This window comes from Diceros bicornis, chromosome 9, assembly GCF_020826845.1.
Source record: "Diceros bicornis minor isolate mBicDic1 chromosome 9, mDicBic1.mat.cur, whole genome shotgun sequence".
NCBI lineage: Eukaryota > Metazoa > Chordata > Mammalia > Perissodactyla > Rhinocerotidae > Diceros > Diceros bicornis.
In genome coordinates, this window is record NC_080748.1 from 33,928,732 (window position 1) to 33,954,852 (window position 26,121).

Below are 26,121 nucleotides of genomic sequence, written 5' to 3' on the forward strand. Positions count from 1 at the left end.
CTGGTTTCTTTGAATTCAGAAAGTTCTGATCATCTAATGCGGGGAAAGCACTACAAAGAACATCCTAAGTCTTTTACGCTGAACAAATTATTCAGATGAAAGAGATCTTTAAAAATATATTATATGTGTTTTATCTTATTTTAAATCTAGCTGTAAATAAAAAAAAAATATTTAACTCTCTGGATAAACATCCAATGCAATTATATGTCGTCTACACTATCAGAATGCCCACAGATTTGCATAAAGAAGTGTAGGTAGTTTTGACACACCTCCCAGCAAACAGCCTCCAGCAGAAGCCAGAAACAGTTTCCAGGGTGAGGAAGCTGGGTAGATGGCCCTCCCCACAATCTTCTCTTGGCTGAGAGCCACTAAAGAGAACCTAGTGTTCTGCTCCCCAGGAAAATCGGTGATCTGCCTTCTCAGAATACAGCATGTTTAGCATCTGTTACGTGCAAGGGACAAAAAGAATTGCCCCCTGGTTTCTATAAACTACCCATGACAACTAGGATCATTACCTACACAGTTAACTAAGAAAATTCATGTGAATGAAGTTATTTATGGTCACACTGTAACAAATAGGCTTTCCAGAGAATTTATGCATTTTTAGATAAGCATAATTTGGGACTAGACTAAATTATGATAGCTTCATTTAATCCTTCAAAACAGGACAAAAAGGAAAACGGAATTCTTGGTAGGCAGCCAAAGAAATCGCTGCCAAGTCAAGGATAAAAGAAATCCTCTCACATACTGCCACCTAGTGGACGCTGTCCAACATTGACGAGCCTGAGACGCGGCAGCCTGGCTTCGCAGATTTGAAACTGTCGTTCGCCCCCTCTCCGAAGTCTAAAAACAATAGAGATGAGGAAATTTCACAACATTCTTTTAATCTTCTCATTGTGGTATTTTCCTATTTAGACTGCACTAACTTTTCATCTTTGCTCTCAGACTACATTTGAACAGACAAGAAAACAACAGATAGGACTTTTTTTTTTTTAATCTCAACTTTTACTTCACTCATAGAAAAATGTTGGGATTTCACAATTTCTCCTCCAGGAAAGCAAGTATACGAAAGATCAATGTGATTGTGTAACTGTGGTCTCTAGGACCGCTTCTCTTCAACTTTCCTGAACTCAATATCCAAGAAGCGCTGTTCCCAGGAGTGTGATAGGGAACATGAAGAGAGCAGACCGTGTCTTCAGTCTGCTGGGACCAGGCTCCCTTTTCAAATATTTTATGACCTTTTGCCAAACGTAGGGAAGAGGGAAACATCCCAGAACTGGCTCAATCTTGATAAGTCTGGACCACATAGGAGAGATTGTACTGTATAAAAATAAATATAAACATCTACGAGTACTTTCAACTCCTTTGAGTTGTTATGGGAATTTTGCTCCAGGTAATTTAAACATTTACAGCAAACGCTAAGCCCGTCTTTGCAAATTCAGCCCGATAACTGCTCCAAACAAGACTTGGATAACATTCCAATTCAAGAGCGAATGTTATTCAATTGATCTTAAGTTTGTTTGACTGCAGTGTTTTTTGTCTTGCAAAATGATATAAATAGATTTAAGTACCCACTGAGGACATTCCCAGCTATAAAGAGTCCCTGAAAAGGTCAAGTTGCTGGAGTCTGGGCTGATCAGACTGAAAATCCCACCTGTGTGTGGTGATGTGCATTGTGTGATCCATGTGGTACCTGTCAATCAGAGCACAGAAGAAGCAGTTTAAACAGCCAGATGCTTCGGAAACCACTGGCACCAGCTCGTAGCTGGGGTCTCAGGTGGCTGCCTCCCTCTGCAATACCAGCAGCAGCTGCAGGGACATCTGGCTGGTTGAACAAGGATTTAACACCCCGTTTGCCAGATATAATACAGGGTTCATACACTTGTTAACATATGTAATGCATTCATTTTAACATCTTAATGATACCCTTCATGTAATTCTTCTCCAACCTACTTACAATAATAGTGTATTCATCAGCCGAGTTAGCACATGAATGCCACACACGGGTTGTTTCTGAAAATGAATAGCCAGTTTCCTATTCCTGCAGAGAAGTCCTGCAGACTTCCACCTTGTGAATAGCTCGGAAATCCATCCCCTCCTCTCCAGCCAGAGTACCACTGCCTTCCTTCAAGCTTTCATCATTTCTCGTTGGGATTACAATAATAGCCTCCTACCTCCTCTCTCTGTCTCCTGCTCTCCTCAAACCTAGCTGTCACTGCCAGAGTGAGCATCCTAAAGTACACGTGCCCTCTCTCTTCTTAAAATCCTCCAGGGGCTGCCACAGACTTTAGGAATAAGTCCACATCCCTTATTTGGGCTTAGAAGACCCTGCACGACTGGGCCTGGTGACTGCTCCAGGCTCTCCTGCTATTCCTCCCCTGCACTCCCAAACCCCACCACCCTAAGGACCCCCCAGGATGCCACAGGTTCCAGCAACACAGAACTACTTATAGTCGGGTCTCCCTGCAAGCACCCTGCCCTCCCATTCATGCAGCTTTATGTACACTGCTCCCTCAGAGAGATGTCTTACCCTCTTCATAGCTCATCTTTAACTGCAAAGCTTTTATCTCTACAGTATTCTTGGTTTACCAGGTACAGAAAGAATGCCCATGGGGTGTTGCAGCAACTAAAGAGACAGGATTAGAATAGATGTCTCAGCCTCCTGCTCTCCTCCTCCCCTAAAGCTCACACTGACCCTCTAACCCACAAGGTGTTGGGGGACACTTTATCTGCACCTGGATGGAGCTGGTGACTCTCTGGTTCCTTAAGAAGAGTCAATGGTGACAGTTCAAAAACACCTCAAAGAACTTTAAGAGCGGGATCCATTGAGTGTTCTGTCACCTAAATACATACTATGACAGGTCTCGTGGAGCCTGCACTTCTCAGCCCAGGTCCCTGGGAGCAGAGTCTACAGGGTACCAGGAAGGGAGAGGACAGGAAGACCGGAGAAGCGGGAAGGGCAGCTCCTCGACATCCTCACTGCAGGGAAGGGTGGTCCAGTGGCGCAGAAATCATCAGGGGAGGGGAGACGGTAGATAGGGCAGAGGCCCTACTAATCCTGAATTTGTGACTTTACATTTTGAACTCTAAAATTCTTCATTTTTTAATATCAATTACCAATTTTAAGAATTCTGCCAAAGCGAAAGTCTTCTCAACACCAATTCTACCTCCCCACCATTGGAGCATCCCGCTCTTAACCTCCTAATCTCCTTGCCTCCTAAGTGAATCAGCTGCCACCAGCCACAACCATCTCTGAAAATCCTCAGTGGAGAACTTCACCAAGATGTGGACCGGCCTCCGCCTCCCACTCCAGATACAGTCACGCGGGTCTCATTTCTTCCAAAAGAAGTCTGCTGATTGGAAAAGACACGTCTCTGCAAACAGATAATGAACTTTACCCACCGAAGGGCTGGAGAATAGTGTGCCTTTGTTTTCCTAAAGCAGAGAGATGCTTTCCCGGCCTTGTGATGGCTAGACTGGGAATAGAAAATTAGTTTTTATTGTTTAACCTTCCCGGTTTAAATGAGGAAGCTTCTGCTACAGTTAAAGGTCCCCTCAGGGTTTCATAAAGTAGCCTTATGACAGCAGTATTAGTCTTCATAAAGAGCCCAATTTTAAAATGTCTTGCACTGTGGTACTCATTAAAAAAGTTTATTCTAAGGGCTTGGCAGAGTACCTGTGGGGTGGCCTTTTGGGCTAACTGTGCTATTTACCAGGTCTCTGCTTTCTTCCACCGCTTGAAGCATAAAAATGCCACCTGACATTGGCAGAGCCTTCACATTCACAAAGCCTCACCTCTGAAGGAGGCTGAGTCTCACAGACCCTCCCATAGTATTTCTAACGGCGAGGAGTGAGACTCAAAGGGGAGCAGAGGAACCAGGCCAGCCACCGTGGACAAGTGAGGCTAGGGAGGGAAGGGGCAGGGCGGCCAGTGGAGCTCCTCCAGCCTCCAGGTTCCTGCTGGGTTCATGCCCCAAAGAGGGAAGCAGCAGGAAAAGCACCAGGCTTGAGAGTGGCCTGCAGCCCTGTACAAACCTTGCTGGGCATTCGTAATGTGGCGAGCTTCTGGCAATATTAAACCACCAGCCATCTGATGACACCAAGAGCAGGGATGGGCACAGATCACTCACTTACTCATTAAACTGGTTCTTTAAACTTTTGTTTGCCTGCCACTGGGGAGAGAAACTAAAGATCACTCAGCCCCTGTCCTTGGAAAGCTCACATTCGTGTGAGCCAGACCAACGCCAGGCTCGTGTGATCTATGGTAGAGGTGACTACAAGAGGCCCCGTGTATGCACAAGAGGGGCTCCTAACTCCAAAGGAGGGCAGGTGACCCTCAGTGCAGGCCTCCTTTGGGAAGTAATGCCTGACCTGAATTTTGAAAGACAATTATTACACTGACTACCCGAAGAAGGGCCTGGAATGGCATATAAAGGTCCATGCACAAAGATCCCTAATTCATTCATCCATCCATTCCACAAAGTTTACTGGTGGCTGCCGGGGGCCAGGTGTCCCGTGGGTGCTCAGGATGCCATGTTTCTAGGATAGATATTCTCTTTGTCCTCGTTGTGTTTATGGTCACAGCAGGGAGGCAGAGGGGGAAGGGCACAGCCAGGTTAGGGAATTTACGGCACTTGGCTGTGGTGGGGCCACTGAGCACAAGCTGAGGGGGGTGACAAGGTGGAGCCCAAGGAAATGAGCCTGGAGGGGCTGGGATTGCAAGGAGTGTTTCCAGAACACAGGACTTCATGTTACGTGTTCAGCAGCTCAGACTTATCCTGATGACTACAGGGGTCCACTGAAGGACTTTTTAAGCACAAAAGGAAGCGACATGTTCAGACTGGCATTTTAGAAGTCACTCAGCTGTGGAGAGGATGGACTAGAGGCAGTGAGACCATGGATGGGGTGGTCAAATGCAGTGACTCAGGCAAGAAATGATGATGGTGACACCTCTATGAAGGTGACAACAGTAGTGACACAGAGTACAGTGAAGGTTTTGTAAGGAGATAGAATACACAGGATGCAGGTGAGGCAAAGGGTTGGTGAGTAAAACTATAAGACCATCTTCTGGCTTCTGCTTTGGGGTGAGGAGATGATGGTGTTGTCATCCACCATGAAAGGGCAGAGCAGATGAGAAGCAGGTATCAGCACCGAGCAGAAGAGATTCGGAGTTCACCAAAACTTTCTGATGAATATGAGCCTTATGGTTTATAATTATCACTATTATTTTTACTCCTACTCCTACAATCACCACCGCCTAGTGTTCTCAAAGGACAAAGATTGAAGACTGGAGTAGCACCCTAGTGATTAGGAAGCTACATGAGAATGGAATTCTCTCAGACCCTGAATCTCAAAAAGTTTGAGCAAATATTTGGTGTCTGTCATCTCAGATACAGACTGCTCTCTGCAACTTCCAAGACTCACCTTTTCTGCACCACACAGGCTTGATCCTACTTCTCACATATAGTCATTTCATTCACCAATGGCTTCCCTGTCCTCCGGTGGCTTTCATCTCTTTTTAAGATGCTTAGAACACCTCCATGGTCCCAGGTGCTATATCAGTGGCCCTCTGAAGCCTTTCTTTAAAGACAGACCAGCCCTTCTAGGAGAGGGTTTCTGAAATCACAGTCTACTCCTGAAGTACCAAGTAGAATCTTTGTGACAGATCTGAGATCCTTTTATTTATTTTTTAAACAACGTCCCCAAGTGATTCTTAAGGTCAATCAGGTTTGGGAAACACTGCTGTAGGGAAAATCCTTCTCTCAATTCCACAGGCTGTACTTCCTCTAGGATAAGCCACTCCTGGTGGAGCAATCCGATCTATCCGCGCTACCTACCTCTCCAACCCGGGACTATCTGTTTTATTCACTTCTGAAATCTTAGCCCAAGATCCCATGCCACATAATGAGATGCTCCTCTTTCAGGCATATCCTTTCTTTTCTCTGTTTCTTTAAAAATGTCAGCCCAGAATATCTTTTATTCCATCCTGGAGTACTTCTAGCACAAAGATAATCCCATCTCTGACAACACCACTCACCGGTTGTTTCCCTCTTGCAAACCCTCCTACCTTGTGCCCTTGGCCTCTCCTGAGATTGAGCACATCACAGCCAATAGTCTATGGTTGGGCAAAAGGCAGTATATGGCCTTGGTTTTGTAGGAAAATTCTGTGGGTCATACTTCAGCTTTCCCATAAAGACAGCTTTTATAAATGCTAGATATGATTGGGGTTGATTGAATTGCAGTTCCCAAAACTGTTATGGCAAACAGAGATGAATCCCATTGGAAAACCACTACATGACTAACATCGTGATTTGGGAACATCAGTGCCCCCAAACCCCAAGTTTCTTTGTGGGTTTACATGAAACTTTCTTGGGACATATGCTCATGTATACAAAGGCAAAGAGATAATGAATGGGGTTTAATTTTTTTCCCCTTGTTTTGGTGTGTGTGTGTGTGTGTGTGTGTGTGTGTATGTGTGTATGTGTGTGTGTTTGACTAGAAAGCAAATGTGATATAACGGCTACATAACAACTCCAATGGTTACAATTTCATAAGCAGTTAAGATCTACTCAAATTTTAATTGATTTCTTATGTCCTTTAGTTTTAAAAATGAGAATAGGCTACTAGTAATTGACATTGGAATTCTAAGGGATCAGTTTAGATGTGGGGAAAACAACCACTTAATCTGAACTTTCTGGCTTTAAATTAATGTTTTTGAAACCACAAGACCTACTAAAAACTAAGCAGGTGACAAGTTTTATTCAAAGATCACAGATGCCTATTCCTCAATAGACCTTTGGAAATTCCTCAAAAAGATGCATGCTGATAAATCTACTTTTAAATTTCTCTCTCTCCTGCAATCTAAATAATCCTAAAGCACTTTAACCTTCAGAAAATAAAATCTTGACAATTAAATGTTTTCATAGACTTGCGTATTCACAGAGTTAACCCTTGTTCATATAGTGAGCCCACTTTCCCACCTACATAGCGTTTAGTGAATATCAGAGACCACTCATTGTCCTCTAGAATCCATCCTCTCCTTTTTCCAGTTAGTTACAGGCAACCCTCCTCCTCAAGCTTTGGTGGACAAATGGCCACTCAGCTAGAAACTACATTGTCCAGCCTCCCTTGCAGCAAGGTGTGGTCTTATGAGTAAGTTCCAGCCAATAGGATGCTACTAGAAGTGACAATGTCTCAACTCCCAGCTACTGCCCTGGCTTTTCCTTTCTTCCTTTTCTGTCTGGAAATGACAACAAATGAAGAAGCTGACTTGGACCCAGAGATGGAAGGTACATGTTGAGGACGGAGAAGCCTCCTTGCTAACCCTGGACTGCTCACCTCTGGATTGTTGCATGTGAGAGAAAAAACTTCTATCTTATTTAGATCACTGAATGATGAGTCTCTTTGTGACAGCAGCTTAGACTATACAAAACTAATAGTGAATATTTCATTGAGGATCAAAGCATTGTGAATCCTTGGGTACGTCATTCTTAATATCAGGTGATATTTTGCATTTATACAGTGAATTCTGCAGGAGATGAGGCCAAATATGTACCAACTCCCAGGGAATAAAAAAAAAGAATTCCAGAGAAGAGTTAATTGTCCAATAATGATAGATCTCTGGTCTTACCCATCATTTTCCAGTAAATGTTTGGAGACCCAGAAGCTTACTGAATCTAGGAAATGGTTAGTCAAGAATACGCCAACCAGATAACTTATTGGTAGTCATTATCATCATTGGTTTTTCATGTTCTGGAGTGAAATCAGAGAGTTTTATAAAATCATACTTTTATGAGAAGCCAGAGCCATGTTTTTAGTTCACATCATCGGCCTGACCCTGTACAGTGTACAGGCCATGGGGAGGTAAAGAGACCTGAGGAAAACGTGACTAAAGGGAGAAGTCTTGATGAAGACAACCTTCAACAAAAATCAACCTGCACTATTGCTTCAAGCTATAATATTAATAATTATCAATTGTAACATTGAAAAGACATCAGATAAATGAGAACCAGGCTTATAACATTCTGAATGGCTTTATGAGTTGGCTGATGTTCCATTTTTATTTAACAATATTAGTTTACAGAGTTCAATAAGTCATCAATCTTTATTTGTTCCTTTCCTTCGTTCCTGAGACTCAATTAGGTGTGATATATTCAAATGTGAGCAAATGTGGCCATAGTTCTTGTCCTGATGGAGCTTGCAGCTCTGTCCCATGATCTCTAAACATTTCTGATTGTGCATCTCGCAGGGAAAAAATTTTAATGGTCCCAAAGGTGCACATTTATTTATTTAAATATTAAATAAAAGCATTCCTGTATATTATTACATTAAAAAATATTCATAAAAACATAGTTTTTAAAAGGTAATATTAAAAAATACATTTACATGTGAGCCCCTATGCACCCTTTCTACATCCTAGGGGGTCATCTTGAATGCACTGAACGTCCGACTTTGGAGAGCAAGGTGACTGTGTAATTTGTATATTGATCTCTCTCCTCCATATTTCTCTTTCAAACACTTTTGAAAGTAAGTTTCAGGAAGTTTTTCACAAGGAGGTACCCAATGTGAAATCAACAACCTGGCATACTGAAGTCAAGTAGAGTCACAGCCCCGAGTGCTCAGAATGTATATTTAGTGCATAAACAGATGGCTTTCCACTGAGACTGGCTGGGAGGTCTGAGGGCTAAGGGCCCTCCCTACCATGCAGAGCAGGACCCTGCTCCGGCCTGAGCTCACCACTCCACTCCTGAGGCTGGCAGAGGCCGGAGAGGCTGCCAAAGCTGGAAACAAGATTTGCTTTATAAATCAGCACCGTATTTGTACTAGTGTTTTCTTTATTGTCATAGACTGTTATGACAGACTTTGTAAATTGTGGTTGGTAGGCTTGGATCACTAAGAGGCTTTCAGAGTTCTGTGTTAAAGGGGAAAAAAAGCCAAGAAAACCCAGCCACAAGCAAAAAAGGGGGAAAAAACAGCATTACTTGTCTGACCAAAGACGGACTGGATAAACATCACTTTTTGCACACATATAATGTGATATTGTGCTTATGTCTAGCATTTGTTACCACTAGATGGGTCGATCTCTCAATAATGATTGCAGCCACACATGTAATTTTGTTTTACGGGTTCACTCAATATCTATATTAGAACTAAAACTAAGATACAAACCTACTTATGAATGCCTGATACATCCATCCTATTTTCAGCACTGGCAAGAGAAATGAGAAATCTGATTATTTTGGCAAGATGTGTAGAACATCACATTAACCAACAATCTTCATCAAAGGATAACACATTAGCAAATCGTTATTTGGTGAGGGTAAAAGAAGAGTAAATCTTTGGCTAGAGAAGTTATGCAAAGTGCCTAGGATGGTATGTGCACTTAATAAACATTGGTGGATTCAAACGATAAAGTATGGATAACACTCGTCTCCTTCCTAAAGATCCTCTTGTCTAGGGGAAGAAATGGCATCTTCTATCTCCATACCCGCACTGGTATATCATGACAGCTCCTTATTCTTTAAAAAAGATTACCTGTGTATAATATTATTACCCATGCATAAGAAGTAAAATTCTATAGCACAACAAAAACAAATGTGAAGTTAATGAAATAAAGTTCTACTAATCCTGTGAGTCATACTAATCTATTAGTGTAATTAAAACTGTGTGCCTTTAATAAGAGCAGTTGACTCTTCTTGTCTGCCTGAAAATCCCTGTGGCTTGCCAGGGACTGAATCTCTCATAATTAGTGTTACTCATTTGGAACGAGTCACCATGTCTACAAAAGTCTCCTAAAATAGTGAAAATTCTGCCCTCATTGCTCATCAACATCTTTAAGTACAAATTGGTTTATCACACCATCTAGGCAACTGCTTAGAAAACTCAAAGGAAATGGGACAATGGGCAGGTAAGGTCTGATGGGGCAGGTAGGGTCAGAAAAGTTCACTGAAGCAACAGAAGGTGTTGCTGGACTGCCAAGGAGCAGAGACTGGCCACCAAGTTCTCTCTCCAGCTGGGATTTGTTTTCACTTAGGACATGAAATAAGGTTCTCACTTTTTTTGTTGGTTTTTTTTTTCTTTTTTGGTGAAGAAGATTCACTCTGAGCTAACATCTATTGCCAATCCTCCTCTTTTTGCCTGAGGAAGATCAGTCCTGAACTAACATCTGTGCCAATCTTCCTCCACTTCATATGCGGGATGCCACCACAGCATGGCTTGATGAGCTGTGTAGGTCCACGCTCGGGAAATGAACCCATGAACCCGGGCCTCCAAAGTGGAGTGTGCCAGACTTAACCTCTATGCCATGGGGCCAGCCCCCAGTTATGGCTTTTTAAAAAATAGTAAATAAATTGTCCCTCTGTACTTTTCTTGAATAATTCAAACTATGTCCATTTATTTAAAATAATTCTGTATTATATCAAATTATATACACAAATACATTCACATGCATATAATAAATTCTACTCTAAGGTGTTTGCTCTCTTTCATGGATTATCACTTTGCATAGTTCTGTATTTACATAATTGAATCCTATTTTAAGTGCCTCTGTAGAGTTTTCTAGTTTTATTCCCATAAGCTTTGTATGTTCCTTATTATGTTTATTTTTAGGGATTTAAAAAATTATGAGAGGAATATTTCATTCATGTTCTCTAATTATTGTTTGAAATAGGGACAACTAGTGATTATTACTTGATTTTTATAAACTGATTTCTTTTTTTTTTTTTGCTTGCAGCCTTTTAGTTTCTTTTGAATTTTCCCAAGAATATAATCTTATCACACACAAATTCTGCCTTCTCCTCTTATACATACATTTTTTTTCTTATTTCATTCTCTTGTGTAATTACATTAGGTAGCACATTCTGAATAATGTTAAATAACATGGGGACAGTGGGCATCTTTGATGTGTTCTTGCCTAAGAGAAATGTCCCTGTTTTTCATCATTAGCTAACTTTTAGTTTGAGCTACGTAGGATAACAGTAAGAATCCATCTTGTTCTATTTTCTGATGGACTTTAAACATCAGAAATAAATGCAAAATTTTGTCAATCATTTCTCAGTTTCTATGAGATAATAACATTTTTCTCCTTTGACTATTAAGATGAACCATTGTTGCATTCCCATAAATAAATGTTAATAGTATCTGTTCTTCTTAATATTATTATTTTCAAAACTATCTTGGCTGATTTTGCATACTTATTCTTCCAAAAGAAACCCAAGAGATAGTTTTTAAGAATGGATACCGAGGGCCAGCCCTGGTGGCCTAGTGGTTAAATTCAGTGTGTTCTGCTTCAGCAGCCCGGGTTCAGTTCCTGGGTGCAGACCTGCACCATTCGTCTGTCAATGGCTATGCTCTGGCAGCAGCACACATTCAAAGTGGAGGAGGATTGGCAACAGATGTTAACTCAGAGCAAATCTTCCTCAGCAAAAAAGAGGAAGATTGGCAATAGATGATAGCTCAGGACAAATCTTCCCCAGCCAGAAAAAAAAAAAGAATGGACACCCATAAAAGTAAAAGTTTATCTCTTCATTTTAAAGAGATACAATATGGGTGGATCTAAACAAAAAATTAGGAGACAATCATTTACCTAACCAGAATTACCTTAATAAGGGATTCAGTTTTGAACTAATAGAATACCTCTAGTACGTGTATATAGTTGTTTATAGAGAGATTACTCAATATTTGGGAGATAAGCTTCTTAAGTGAGATAAAAAGCAGACTAATGAAAATGAAATATAAAACAAAACAACAAAAATGAATAGACTAGCAGAATTGCTGTTACTATGCCTCAAAAGTTACAATGTAAGATAAAAAGACCACCAATTTTAAGCCTACATTTTAAAATATACATCTACTGCATAAACTAAGCACCCAGACTACTTATAATGAAGATGTGATTTTCATAAGCAATATGCTTTCTTATAGATATTACAGCAATATGTACATTGATGCTATGATGCACATTTTTTTACATTTTAGTATCTCTGAAACAAAGATGCAACTAGAATCTATGACGATCATATTTAATTTTTTAGCCAACTTTTTTTTTCTTTCTTTGTGATTCATGAAGTAACGACGTAAGCTGAAAATTGGGGTATCTTAGATTTGATAACGTACAGCAACTATCAACTTTAAGGGTGTTACAGACATTTACCTTTATCAGTTGGTTTTACATAACAGCTTCATCTCCCTATTTCTACTTTCAATACACATCCTCTTTTTAAAAAAATTTTATTATATGTGGATTTTTAAAAAATAAACTAAATTAAAATTCAATTTAGATTTAAGGACTCTGAGAACTTTAGGATCTACTCTAAAGTGATCAAAAGTAGGCCAGGGAGTTGCAAAATAGAGGCTGGGATGTATGGGTAGATGCAAGAATCCATGTACGTGTGCATGCATGCAGGTGTGCACGCACTAGAGTTACTGAGTTCTACCCAGTTTTTGGTGGAGTTAATAAGTAAAATAATTCCCAGGCTGCAGAATTCTCAAGTGGCTATATCCAGGAAAGTAAAACAGTTATTACAGTGTTTCTCAATTGGAGATATAAGAGAAGTCACTGGTCTTCTCTGTCCCCATCTCCTCCTTTCTCACCCAGCTCCCCAAAAAATGAGAAAATAGACATAGAATTTCCGTCTCACCCACCGCATCATTTCTGCTCTGCTTGCTTACCTCCTCACCACAGATGACAAAAATGGACCAGTTACAATTATTCTCAACAGAGCCCTGGATCAACAGACGTGGAATAGGGGCTCCTACCATTACAAAACTAAATATAAAGAAAACAGCTACCAGAGAGTCCTGTGAACTGAGGGAATGGTTTCTAGGCCAGGGAATTCAAACCAGCAAACTGACCCACTGACTACCACAAACCATCTTTGTCCTCCGTCCAAGTGTAAGTTTAAATCCCTCCTCTTAAAAAAGAAAAGAAAAGAAAAGAACATTTGTATGAACGTCTCCAGTCACCATAATCAACCACTACCAACTTCAAAAGAATTTTGCAAATCCCTTTTAAAAATTCTCTTTAGCTCTTTTGCAGATTATTAAAATAAAAAAGAACAAAGTCAACAGCACTCAGCTAGTTTTGATTTTCAGTATTAGTAGAGACACAGGAGCCCTTGACTTATAGCCTCAGTGTGGACTCACCTTTTGCACAGCTGCTTGAAAGGCCTGTTTAATTCTCTTACACGAGTCAGGTATTAATTTTGTGTCTTGACTCTCCAGAGTTGTATCTCGCAAATCTGCGTTTTCATGGAGTTTGAAGATTCTATTAATGCAGTGAGTGTCATCTTCTGATATTCTATTAGGATCCATCTGAGAAAAAAAATTGTAAGTACGTTAGAGTGGTTATCGTTGATCATTCTGCTCTTTTATAAGGTGTGACTTAAGGACAAAAGAATTCATTCTTGCAAGAGTCTCTATGTCCCCAAAGATTAACAGTTAATACAATTACCCTCAAGTTGGTGAAAACACTGACTTCTAATTCATTTTGATGAGTTGTGACTATCATCCACAACACAAGTGCACACATGTGATTCATGGGGAAATGATCAAAATCATTTGACGACATGCAAGTCCTCATAGATGGGAAGGGCATCAAGGAAATCACACGTGGTCAGTGCAGGTAGAGGAAGATTTTTGTCTCTAAGTCATATGCAGCATGCTAGATGGGATTATGAAGCCCATTTGGATGTTCAAAGCAAGAAGCCTACATAAATCAGGTGAAATTAACATCATCTTTAGCCACCATGTTTACGGGGCCTTTTTCCTTAATCAATGTATATTTTAATCAGCCAGAGAAATCCATTTCCTAGTCCCAAAAAGCACCTGAAGCCAGAAGCATAATTTCCCTTTTTATTCAGCCTTTCATTAATGTTTCTTTTTTTTTTTAATTTTTTGTTTATTGCAGTAACATTGGTTTATAACATTGTATAAATTTCAAGTGTACATCATTATACTTCTATTTCTGCATAGATTACATCATGTTCATTAGCGTTTCTTAACCTGGAGTGGTACGTCTGCCAGACATAGTTGAGAATACATGCAGGGGATATTTGGTATCACATTGGGATGAGGAGGGCTGGATGGGGTGAGCAGGCTGTACGGATAAGTGCTGGGGGGGATGCTAAAATTCTTGTATTGTATGGATTGTTCCACCCAAAATATCCTCATCAAGTTACTAGCTGATTGTCTGGCTGAAACAGGTCCCAGCATAAGCATTTCTTTAAATACTACTCTTATCTTTAAATTGTCTGCCCGCTTCTCCCGGGGCTCTGTTAAACCTTTATAGTGGTTTCAACTGCCAAGTAAAGGGTAGAGATAATTAGCCATCAATTGTTTTAATAATAATAGTTTAATTTATTGTCCTCTTCCTTCAAAAATTCAAGGTACTTCATGTGCATTTGCTTTTAGTAGGTACAAACCAGGTGAAAAAGGGAAAAAATACATAAGTTTACAAAAACCAAAGCTCAGTCAATTAATACCAGGTCTCGCATTCCCTGTTTTAATTATCTTTTTTAAAGAAATCAGAAAGGTGTGTGAGTTTATTAACCAACCACCAGAAATAAAATGGAAAGTACCCTATCCATCTCTGAAATTCTCAAAACCAAATGATAGTCTTTCAACAAATGTGCACCCACGAATACGAATTTTATTATTCCAGTCTTGCAAATGTAAGGATTATCTATAACCATGGGAGAGATATCACTCATGAAGCAAAACTATGTGCAATCCACATTTATTTTTCACATTTTCTTTAAAATAACTAGTATGAATCAGAATACATCAGTTTTTATATAAGGAAAGCTTTCAATCACGTACTTAAAAAAATAAGCTCACTTATGCCAATGTTTCCCACAAAACCAGAGAAGCCTGGGCAACTGATATGAAGGGTCCTTGGGTTCAGACCTCAAGAAAGAAGAATCATGCACAGGCCTCCGCTGGCTCACCACCCAAAAACTGCTGAGCTGAAGGAACAATGTGGTGTCCGTGGGGAAATGCCTGGGGACCCTAAACTTGGTTAAGCTTGAATTCTGCTGACAAGCTAAGCATCATCCAACAGAAACAGCAGTCCTGAATACTCTCACCACTGGCGTAGTCCAAGCACCTGCAGTGTCCTGGGCTCACCGGTAGCTTGTTAGAAATGCAGCATCTCAGGCCCCGCCCTGGCACACTGCCTGGGAACCTTCATTCTAACTAGATCCCAGGTGATTCTGATGCACATTAAAGTTTGAGAAGTAATGCTTTCAAATATCAGGTATGCAAATATAGATTTTCCGCTATTAAAATGACTTCAAATTTCCTTGGAGACCAATTTTAAAAATGTTTTCACAAGAAACATCAATTAGTACAAAAATACTGCAACAGTTAACAATAGTTAATGATTTGATGCAAAGAAATATAATGCAAAGATTTTGCCCCCTCTCTCTTAAAAAATGTCCATGCCCAGATCCCACCTCCGGCCAATTTAATAAACATCTCCTCGAGTGCTTCGAATGTGCAGTTAAGAATCACTGTTTCAGAAGGTAACTTTAGAGCTAAAAAAATGTCACCAATTGTTTTCCCAAAAGAAATCATGAAAGCCTGGCATAATTAATTTTGATATACTCATTTATTTTGTTTACTTAAGGATCATCCATTAGAAATTTCTTTTTAACCTACAACCAAATGTCTTTCTTGTTCCAATGCTCTTGCAGCTCTCCTTTCCTGAAAATGGAGACCAGGAGAAAAGGGAGGAGCAGAGGTGCAGGGATGCAGGGCCAACCACACACACACACACACACGCACACAACCTGTGCTCCTGTGGTCTCTGCGCTGTGCACTCCACAAATGCTCATCAAGTGATTGAATGAATGTATCTCTTACCCCACAACCTATCTCCTGACACAGAAGTCTGGAGAGAGAATTTGCACGACTGAAAAATTATACTTCTTAGCCTATTTTACCTACTGATTAGATAACTTACATGTTATTAATAACTTACATGTTAATTAGAAATGGCTACATTTCTAGCATTGCAAATTATCTGAAAAGCTTTTTCAGTAAATTAAACATGCCAGGCACTGGGCTAGATGTTATGAACACGGTAGTGAGCAAAACAGGCAGTCCTTACCTTCATGGAACTTATACTCGACAGAGGAACACAGAAACTCATCAAAGAATCACAGTAAACTGAGTTACAAGTGAATTCATTGTACCTAGAAATGCCTGAAAACATTAAATCTTGAATATCTGATTTAAAATCCACTTTTAAAATGCATTTATCGGATGACATAGTGCCTATGAAATGAACTTTTTTTTTTAAACTTCCTTGGAATTTAATCACTTGTAGGGTTAAATGAGGCAGGATGCTTGACATTTGTGCTGCTTTGTTATCTGCTTTTTCACACAGGCAGCCTGCGTACCTCTACATCAGATTTTCAGCAGTGACTGCTCTCCTGTTTGGGGAACAAACAGCCAGGGAGGTTGGGGTGCATGTTGGGGGGCTGGGGGAAGAAGTTAAAAGGGCAATAGAGCTCGAGTTTTCTGAAAAGCTTATCTTGTAGCTAAACTCTAAACTTTGAATATGGTTGTGTGGATGTTAAAAAAAAAACACGCACATCAATTTCACAAGCAACTTTTTGGAAGAATTTTTTTTTTTTCTTTGTAAACCAAAGCATGAATACTATGTGGTAAATATATAGCACAAGCCACATGCTATTTTTTTCTCTGGCAAGGTTGGTGGGGGAAAAGCCAATCTACACTGGATCTAGTGCGTTTTTTTTTTAATCTAGGCACAGGCAATCTGCAAAAATTCAGGAGGCTGATTCATTTTTAACTATTCAAACAGGAGTTAAGAAGGAAAAGAATTTCTGAAAAGTCACTGTAATTTTTACACTACTCTAGGCATTCTTTTAATTGCATTTAAAACTAAATTAAACTGCTTTTTCTTGAGGATTTGCATAGCGTCCCCCGCTGCCTTTAAACAAAAACAATAAAACTGGCTCCCCCTTTTCTCATGTTTTTTACTGTAAACTGCAAATATATTACTGATACTAGATGATTTCATTCTAATTCAAATGCATTCAGAAATCCCAAGTAGTTGACCCCCAACTTTAGTGGAAATCAAAAAGCTCTCTCTTATTTGGTACCAAGTTCTAATCCAAGGAGCTGATATGAAAATATCAAATCAGTGACAGGTTAAATTGAGTCTATTCTCTTAGCTAGAACTTTGAAAGAAGGCCTCCACATATATAAAAGTGAAAAGAATTGTACAGTGAACCCCCAAGTACCCATCACACAGCTTCCAAAATTACCATGCATGGCCAATCTTGTTTCATCTATAGACAACCACCTCCTTACCCCCAACCCTCCCCACCTATTATTTTGAAACAAATTCCAGTCATTATAGCATTTCATTTGTAACTACTTCAGAATGTATCTAAATGATTAGGACTCCTTTAGGTATCAAATGTAGAAACCATACTCAATAAAATGCAACTAGATCTAGTGGTATAGTCCTATGAACACATTGCTCCTAATATTATTTCTTTACTGAAGGTGATGACCTTTTAGAAATGCAGTACAAAATTGGGTTCAGAGTAATGGCTAATATATTTTGCATAAGTCTTAGAGAAACCCAATTTTCATGCATTTAGGAAAATTGTACCCAGAAATCTGATGACATTAAATTCTCCAAATGAAAGTTTTCTAGCTAGGTTTACTAACTGACATGTTTACTTCAGAATAAGGTTTTGAGAGTTTCACTATTATCCATGTGACATCAACTGCTAAGTTATGACAAGTGATCATCAGAAGGTTAGACCCCTCAGCCCGCCAGACCATTAATATCAAGAATTCCTACGGAGAAGCTGAACAACTGTCATAACAGCCCAGCAGGTCACTCTTTCCTCCATGGCCACACCAATTTCCACCGTTCCTGCCAATCTAAGCTGCTCGTGGTCTCTAAAGCTCATTCATTCCTTACCACTCTTTCAATGCTGAACACTCACTAGACTATTACTGCTGTGAAAATGTCATATCCCTAAGGTGTTAGAAAAGATAAGATAGAGAACTACTGCATCTTCTGTCCGTTTTCTGAAGGCTGCTCTCTTGTTTGACTGAGAATTTTAAGTCTTTTGTTGCAGTCCCCTCTGTTACCTCGTACCATGCCATGCACACAGTAGGTGGACATTGTATGTTAAATAAATGATTTTTAACTCATATTCCACAGCATTTAATAGTGTCATGAGCAATGCAGGCGCTCGATGCACAAGCATTAAACGGAGGGAAAAACAACATGCTGGGTGGGAAAATGGATTAAACCACTCATTCTTGACTGCAGTGTACTGCAGTGAAAGAAAAACGTTCCATAAGTTTCATCTAGATTTGTGTAATCGATGTTGCAAGTAAACCACTCAAAAGTTGTCTTTTTAGAAAAAACTCTCTCAATAGGTAAACATTATGTATATTACTATACAAATACAAATTTTCTAAAGTATTGCTCACAGTATTTCTAACTTTGTTTCAGTAGATAATCAAACTAGTTCTATAAAACGCAAACTAGTGGACAATGAATTTTTAACAATAAGCCTACGATTACAAGCAACAAAGTTCAAGACTCTGGCACATGTCGAAAACCCATACAACCCAAGCAATGCCACGTTTTGATGCGTCCAGTTTGGTTTAGTAATCACCTTTGAATCTGAAAACCAATGAAGTCCAAACTCAACTCTCTTTTCCCATTAAAAAAAAAAAATGCACAGTCAGCCCTCCACTTCCTCTGAGAAAGAGTTCACGGCACCAGACAAGAATATTTGAATGAATCCAACCGACTGCACTGCAATTTCCAAGAAAACACAAGAGCATAAACCGCCAGAAAGCATAATATTACAAATTTACCCCTTCCTTTCTACTCTCTCTCTGCAGTTCTGAGCCGCCTTCCTTGTCTTTTAAAAGGTTGGTTATTTGCTAGGTTGTAGCGAGGCTGTGCCAAGGGAGAGAACTTCACTACCGTCACACACACCTCGCTTCCCTCCTCCGCCCACCTCAAGGGAAGGCACGTGGATCTTTCTTTCACCCCGCGCGAGCGGAGCCCCTGCCCTGAGACCAGGCTTGTCTCGTCGCCCTACGTCCTTTGGCCCATCTGGCGACTTGAGCATCACCGCTGGTGCTCCGGACGCTGCCGGCACCACATGCACCTTCCACTCGGCGCGCCCCTCAAGCCCTGTGGCCCCGAGCATACCTGCCAAGCAGCCAGCCCCAGGAACCCAAATCCTCCAGGTGGTGGGCGGGAGGGAAAGGGTCCATGACTAAATGAAGGCGCTCAAACTATTTTCCTGAGCGGACGTGAGTTAATTTTTAGCTCCAAGTGAGAAATGGAAGGGGAGGTAAAGTGTGCAATCATTTCCAGAAGAGGTGAGCGGCCAATGCTGTCTCACCGGGGGAAATTCAAACGCACCAGGCCTGGCGAGCCCAGCCTCAGCGCGCTGCGGGGCGGGTGCGTACGCCGAGAGCAGAGGAGAGGGCGCCGACCCCGCGCCAGGCTGTGCCCGAGCCGGACGCCCCCGCTTTAGAGTCACTTTCCCCTCCTGAATATGCAAGATCTGGGTAGCGGGGCCAGGCAGCCAGACTCAGTTTCCCACGAGTGCGGGAGGACCGAGGTGGGTGCGCCCCGCCCGCGCGCCCCTGGGGAGGCGGGCACTCACCTGCGCTCTGAAGTAGAGGAACAGGGCGACGCTGCAGACGACCTGGCCCAGCCCCAGCCCCAGGAGGGCCACGAACATGGAGCGCGAGGCGGCGGCGGGCTGGTGCGGCGCGGGCGGCCCGGGCGGCGGCGGGGCGTGCAGGGGACCCTCGTGCGGGGCGCCCCCGCTGCTCATCTCCTCGGCGCCGCGCAGGTACTTGGTGTAGTCTCGGCTGGCGCGGCGCATGGCGCTCGGCCCGCTGGCTCGGGCGCTCGCCTCCGTCTCTCGGTCCGTGCTCGTCCTCCCGCCGCCAACTCCAAAGGCAGGAGCCGGCGCGGGGCCAGGCGGGCCTCGACGTGGGGTGCTCCGAGCCGGGCAGTGCTCCTGGGGCGCGCGGGCGAGCGGGCAGGGCGCCCGGCCGCCCCAACTCTTATAAACCTCTTCGAGAGGGCTGGCCTCGGGAGCCAATCAGCCCCGGGCGAGGCTGCCTCTTCCACTCCCACCTCTGGCTCCCCTTCCTTCCTTTCGCCCTCCCTCTCTTTCTTACTCTCACTAAAGTCCTCCTCCCCATCGGGGCCCTCAGAGGAGGAGGCTGTGGGTTGTTCCAGGGTTCTAGACGGCAGTTGCCCATCCTCAGCTGCCTGTCTGGAGGTCAAAGAGATGGGCTGAGGGAGATGCAGATGAGTGCCTTGGTAAAGGGGAAATGTGACATCACAGACATTCCTCGGACAGTTTGCATCCCTAAGCCTCAGTTTCTCTTATAGGATTTAGAAAGTTGGACTTGGTGATCTCTGAAGGCCCTTCCTGTCTGCCTCTTCCCCCACCTCACGCCCCCAAAAAAATTCAGCAAGGAACGTCCTTAGGGATCCTAAGGGTGCAGCCTCTGTCATGGTTCCAAATTTAGGTTCCAAATTAAGTATTTTGGCCGACTTAGAAAATTCCAGAACCTCCTTCCCAAATCCCTGTTTCTGCACCCTCAAAGTGGCTTTGAGTGACGCAGGTTTTGAATGTGGCGGCAGAGATCCAATAGACATCAACTCTGGCTTTAAAAAAAAAAAGTACAGAGAGAGGGGTAGGACCCAGCGGCTTCATATATAGGACCATATATTACATTCCTACAGAGTTTGCCATATGCCATTCTTACTGCTCAGTAGTACCCCAAAGATAAGAGGGGTGTACGCTCAGACCGTAGGCAACCCAGGAGACCTCATCCAACTGTCAATCAGGAACGAGGGATGTTACACAAAGTTGAAGTGTAGTTAAATGTTAGTTTCGTTGCTAACGGAAACTTTCCAGGGCTTTTTAAAAGCCTCTGCTCAGAATTGTGCCCCTCAGTGAGAAAATGAAAATATGAACTTTGCCCACACATTCTGATACATCTTCAGCTGGAAGGAAGGGAGGTGCTGGCCATTTTAAACACATATAAAAACTTAGGATATTTCCACTTTTTATTAATACTTTTTAATTTTGCGTCCTCTTTCTGCATAGTTCTCTAACGGGTACTTCTATAGGCAAGATTTATCACAAATGACACATCTCTGAGTTATTAAAGCTTGTGCTCTAAATGGAACACTTAGAACTCAGCACATGTTGAAAAACAACTAGATTGGATTAAACAGCACTCATACAAATGAATGATTTGTTCAAATTCAAAAATGCTTTTAGCATGTATATGAGTATGTATATCAAGTTTGATAAGGAAAAAGACAATTCAGACTCCAATGTAGAAACAACATTAACCTTCTACTCCACGCAGTCCTGGGCCTCTTCCTGCTTTTTGTTTGTTAACTTTGGGAAATGGATGTTGTTTTCCTCCTCTTCCTTTTCCTTCTTCTTCTTTTGGGAAACAATTCTATATTTCATTCTTTTTATAAATCTTTATTAGGATCAAAGATTTTTAGCATGTGTTATAACAACTAAACTCACAATGACTTTATTGTAGCTCCTTCCATTCTTTTTCAATGTTTTATACGTGTTTTTTATTCCTTGACATCTTAATCTTCAGATTACAAGAAGGTCCCTCAAATATCTGGACCATGTTCAGGTATGTTTGACCCAGCAGTTTCCTATAGAGGGCTGTATATTACATTCCTACAGAGTTCCTCATCTGACATTTCTACTGCTTGGCAGTTATTTTCCTTTAGTGCCCTAAAGATGTCATCCCATCATATTCTGGCATCCATAGGCTGGATTGGAAACTCCACTGTCAGTCTGCTTGTTGCTTCCTCAAAGGTAACCTTTCTGGCCTATTTATTTACTTATTCATTTGTCAACATTCCACTCCCCAATTAATATATAAACCCCATATGTCAAGGACTTTATCTGTATTATTCACCTCTATAAACTCATTTCCTAGCAGGTGCACAGTAAATATGTATTGAATAAAAAATGATTGAAGGAGTCTGCAGAGCCCGTGCCTCTATCCCAGTCCAAGCCACACTATTTCTCATCTGAATTAGTCACTGCCAATCTTGCTTGCTCCTGAACAGTTCTATACACACTGATCAGGATTTCCTTTAAGCAAAAAGATGTATCATTTCCCTACTTCCAATCCTTTAATGGCTTCTAAGTATTGTTGGCATAAAGTCTAAACTCTTAAGATAAAAACTTCAAATAGTCGTTCACAAGCTGGCTCAAGACTCCTTTTCTACATCAGCTTCAAATGCTACCCCTAGCTCTCCCATCTCCCATGTCTGCACACCTGGATGACTTCCCTACTCGTCCTTCTTCTCTCAGCTCAATGTCACATCTCCAGAAGTCCTTCTCTGTTTTCCAAACCCAAGGTGGCCACCCTCCTTTAATCTCTGATAGCACCCTTGTCTTCTTCTATCACGACACTCGTGCATCCATTCATTCACCTACAGATATATTAGTGGGAACCCACTATCTACCAAGCACTGAGCTGGATCCTAGAGACAGAGTTGTGATCAAGATAAACATGGAGCTTACACTCTAGTGGGAAAGAAACATTGACCAAATCATCACACAAATAATTAACTAAAATCGTGATGAGTGCTGTATGAATCGTGAGGAAGGCAAACTGCAAGTACAATAAGACCATTATAATAACAGTGGGGCCCTATTCTCTCCCTGTTCTGGGGAGTCAGAGAAGGCTTCTTGGGCAAAGATATGGTTAAAACTAGCCTGAGTAACAGCTACTCAGGAAGAAAGTGACCAGGGTGCTATCTTAAGCAGAGGATGATTATGTTATTATAATTATTTGTTTAATATATCTTCCCAATTGGACATGTCTGTCTTATTTACTGTGAATTCATTAATATATTTATTATTATATTAGTTAACCAGTTAATTTGTTAACAAAATCATAAAATAGTTAAGTCAAAGCCCTAGTAAATTAATATGTGTTAAGAGATACCAAGACCAAGAACACAATCAAAGACTCAAGTTTGTGTCAATACTCAGCTACAAACAGCACAATGATTAGATCAACATTTCTCACACTGTATCTGCTGGTACTGTACACTGGTATATTAAGACTGGTGTATTCTTTTGGACTCAAGTGATAATTTATTGTTTCATGTAGTTGAAAAATGTAATGTTAAGTCTAGATTCAGGCCTGGCTTGGGCCTAGGGATCGACTTAACCCAATCTGAACTTCGTGGACCGAGAGGAGGGGAGAGACAATTCCCAAAGAAGAGTTAAAGTGCAGATATCAAAAAGATAAGGAATTGATGCTGTGCTGGTGGGCAGCCAAAAATAATAGTTACCCACTACCAGTAATTCTGCTAGATCAACAGTTTTCAACTCTTGTCTCAGGAACCCTTTACATTCTTACAAGTTAATGAGGACCCTAAAGAGCTTCTGGTTATGTGAGTTATATTTGTAAACATTTGGCATATTAGAAATCCAAACTAAGAGATTTTTTTTAACATATTAGCATGTTAACATAGGACAGTTTTATAAAAAGTAAGCAGATTCTTTTTTTAAAAAGTATGGAGAAAAGTGAACTGTTTTACATTTTTTCAGACCTCTTTACTATCTGGCTTAATTGATCCTCCTATCCACTTCTGTATTTCATCTCTTACAATATTGCACATCGTGCAGCCTCTAGAAAACTCCACTGAACACTCTTGAGAGAATGAGAATGAAAAAGGAAAATAATGCCTTGGTCTTATTACGAAATACTTTTGATTTCACAGAACTCATGGGAAGATCCCAGAGACTCAGGCATTCCCAGACCACGCTTCGAAAATGGCTGTTCTAGATGTTAATAAAAGAGGTGGTTCCATGGTCAGATTAGCTTGGAAAATACTCTGTTAAACAAAATCGGTTGTGTTTTGTTTAACGCAGATCTTGTTAGTGGCATTAATGTGCAAATATATATTGTAAATCTCCAGAAAAGGGATTTAGTATTCACTGATTTCCAAAAATTTTTAATCTTTTTTTGGGTGGTGGGGGGAGGAGGGGGCTTCACACATCAAGGGTTTAATGAACAAGATTTGGTGAAAACTAAATGAGAGACCCCTGTAGGACACGAATGGACAGTACCATACAAATGGCCTCAGTGTCAGTAAGATGGTCAGTAGCCAGGGGAACATACAGGGACTGAAGGAACAGGAAGAGGAGAGACAAAAGACAGGACCACGGGGAGTGTTGAAGACTGGTAAATCGGAGAAAAGCATTCCAATCCATTTTAGAGCATTGTGCTGGCCATACCCAGCATTCCACAGACCTGCAGTTCTCAGTCCTTGCTAGGGCTTCACGGAGCCCCTTGAGCATCATTGGCAGATCAGATTGCTTTCAAGCTCCTTACCGTGGCTTATATCCTCTTCCGGTTTCTACTTCATTTATGGCCTCATATTTTCCCTCCAGCCTCACACTTTATGCCCCAGCAGCACAGAGCTTCTTGTACCCTCCCATTTCTTACCTCTCTACCTTTAGGCATTTGGTCTCTCCTGCCAGGATTGATCTTCCCTGATTTTCTCACCTGATTACTGACTTATCTTCAAACATTCAGTTAAGGCCCCTTGTCTTTTTGAAACTTTTCTTGATAGCCCTACTTAGGTTGGGCACTACTTCTCTATGATTCTTTATTGTGCAGTGAGCATATGTTTATCATAGCTGTGAAACTTCTTTTCATAATCTTTAATTTACTTCTCTGTCTCACCTACTAAACTATAAGTTCCCTGAGAGAAATCATTATCTTTGTATTTCTACTACCTCAACACAGTGCTTGAAGAGTGTTTGTAAAATGAATGAACCAGTAAAAGAAAGGAATATACACGTTTCTGGCATTCCAATAGCAGAGGACTGGATTCGGGAGAAGACTAAGTGTTAAAGAGGAAAGTGCCCCAAATTATGTCCCTCTCTAAAAATACTGATAGCCTAATTGAGCTAGGAAAACATGCAGCAAACTTAAAGGCATAATATGCCTGGACAACAAGGAGGAATAAATACATGTATTTTTTTAATGCTAATTTTGTATAATTTTAATGTCAAGCTTATAGAACTTAAGAAAACTTGAACTTGAGTGGCTCTCAGATTTCTGTAATTGTCTATATAGTAGCAGTTCTCAAACTTTTTAGTCTCAGGATCTTTTAACTCTTATAAATGGGAACCCCCAAAAGCGTTTTTAATGTGGGTTATATCTATCAATATTTACCATATTAGAAATTCAAACAGATAAATTTTTTACTCATTTGCAGTAACGACGGGTTGTATATTTTATGAAAACTAACTATCATTTTAAAAATAAAAATATTAGTGAATAGAGTTGCATTATTTATGTTTGCAAATCTCTTTGCTAGAAGACAACTGTACACTCCTATTTGCTTCTGTACTCACTTTGGTGTGATACACTGTTTTTCTTGAAGTGTATGAAGAAAGTATAGCCTCAGGAGAACACAGAGTTAGAAAAGGGAGGAATATTTTAATCGCCTTTCCTGATAATTATGGTGTTCTTTTCTACTAGACCAAACTCAACAAGTGGTCATTTCTTAGCCATTATTTGCACTGTGGAGTCTAAAACCTTCAGTGACGTTTTCCTCCTCTGTTACAATAACATCCATTGGTCTGTCTTTCTCTTTGAATGTGTCTCTTACCCAGCCATGATTTTGTAACACAGGTATTGGTTGTTTGGAAAATATTCATTCACTGAGTTCCACAGCTCTTCCAAACGTTGACATATTTCGTTATACAATATCAAAAACCTGCATTCACTAACATCACCACTGATTTTATCAGGAAAGGCTTTAGTATTGGGATGCTATTAAGTTCACAGTGGCAGATAGGAGTTTTTCAAAATTCTAATTTGTCCTTGAAAGCTTGAATTGTATCATAGGCAAAAATACTACCAGTTGTTTTTCTTAAATTGACGGGCTCACTTGGTTCATTTACCAGACAATATCTGCCAAATACCCAAGTCTGAAAAGCATAGTCTGTCTCCTATTCCTTCATCTTGCAACTCAATCATGTGAGTACTTTCCCTCATGACAATCAT

The 26,121-nt window shown here is 41.0% G+C and overlaps 1 protein-coding gene across 1 annotated transcript in view; it reads right to left on the minus strand.

Annotated features, from left to right (window-relative positions):
* Positions 1-20,040, minus strand: part of TNFSF11 (TNF superfamily member 11) — a 31,110-nt gene extending 11,070 nt beyond the window's left edge. Inside the window, exons 1-2 of the mRNA XM_058548231.1 lie at positions 19,683-20,040; positions 13,144-13,311 (exon numbers count right to left, since the gene is read on the minus strand). Of these exons, the coding sequence (XP_058404214.1) occupies positions 13,144-13,311; positions 19,683-19,907 (393 nt within the window). The 5' untranslated portion in view covers positions 19,908-20,040. The remainder of the gene's footprint in view (positions 1-13,143; positions 13,312-19,682) is intronic.
* Between the last annotated feature and the right edge of the window lie 6,081 nt (positions 20,041-26,121).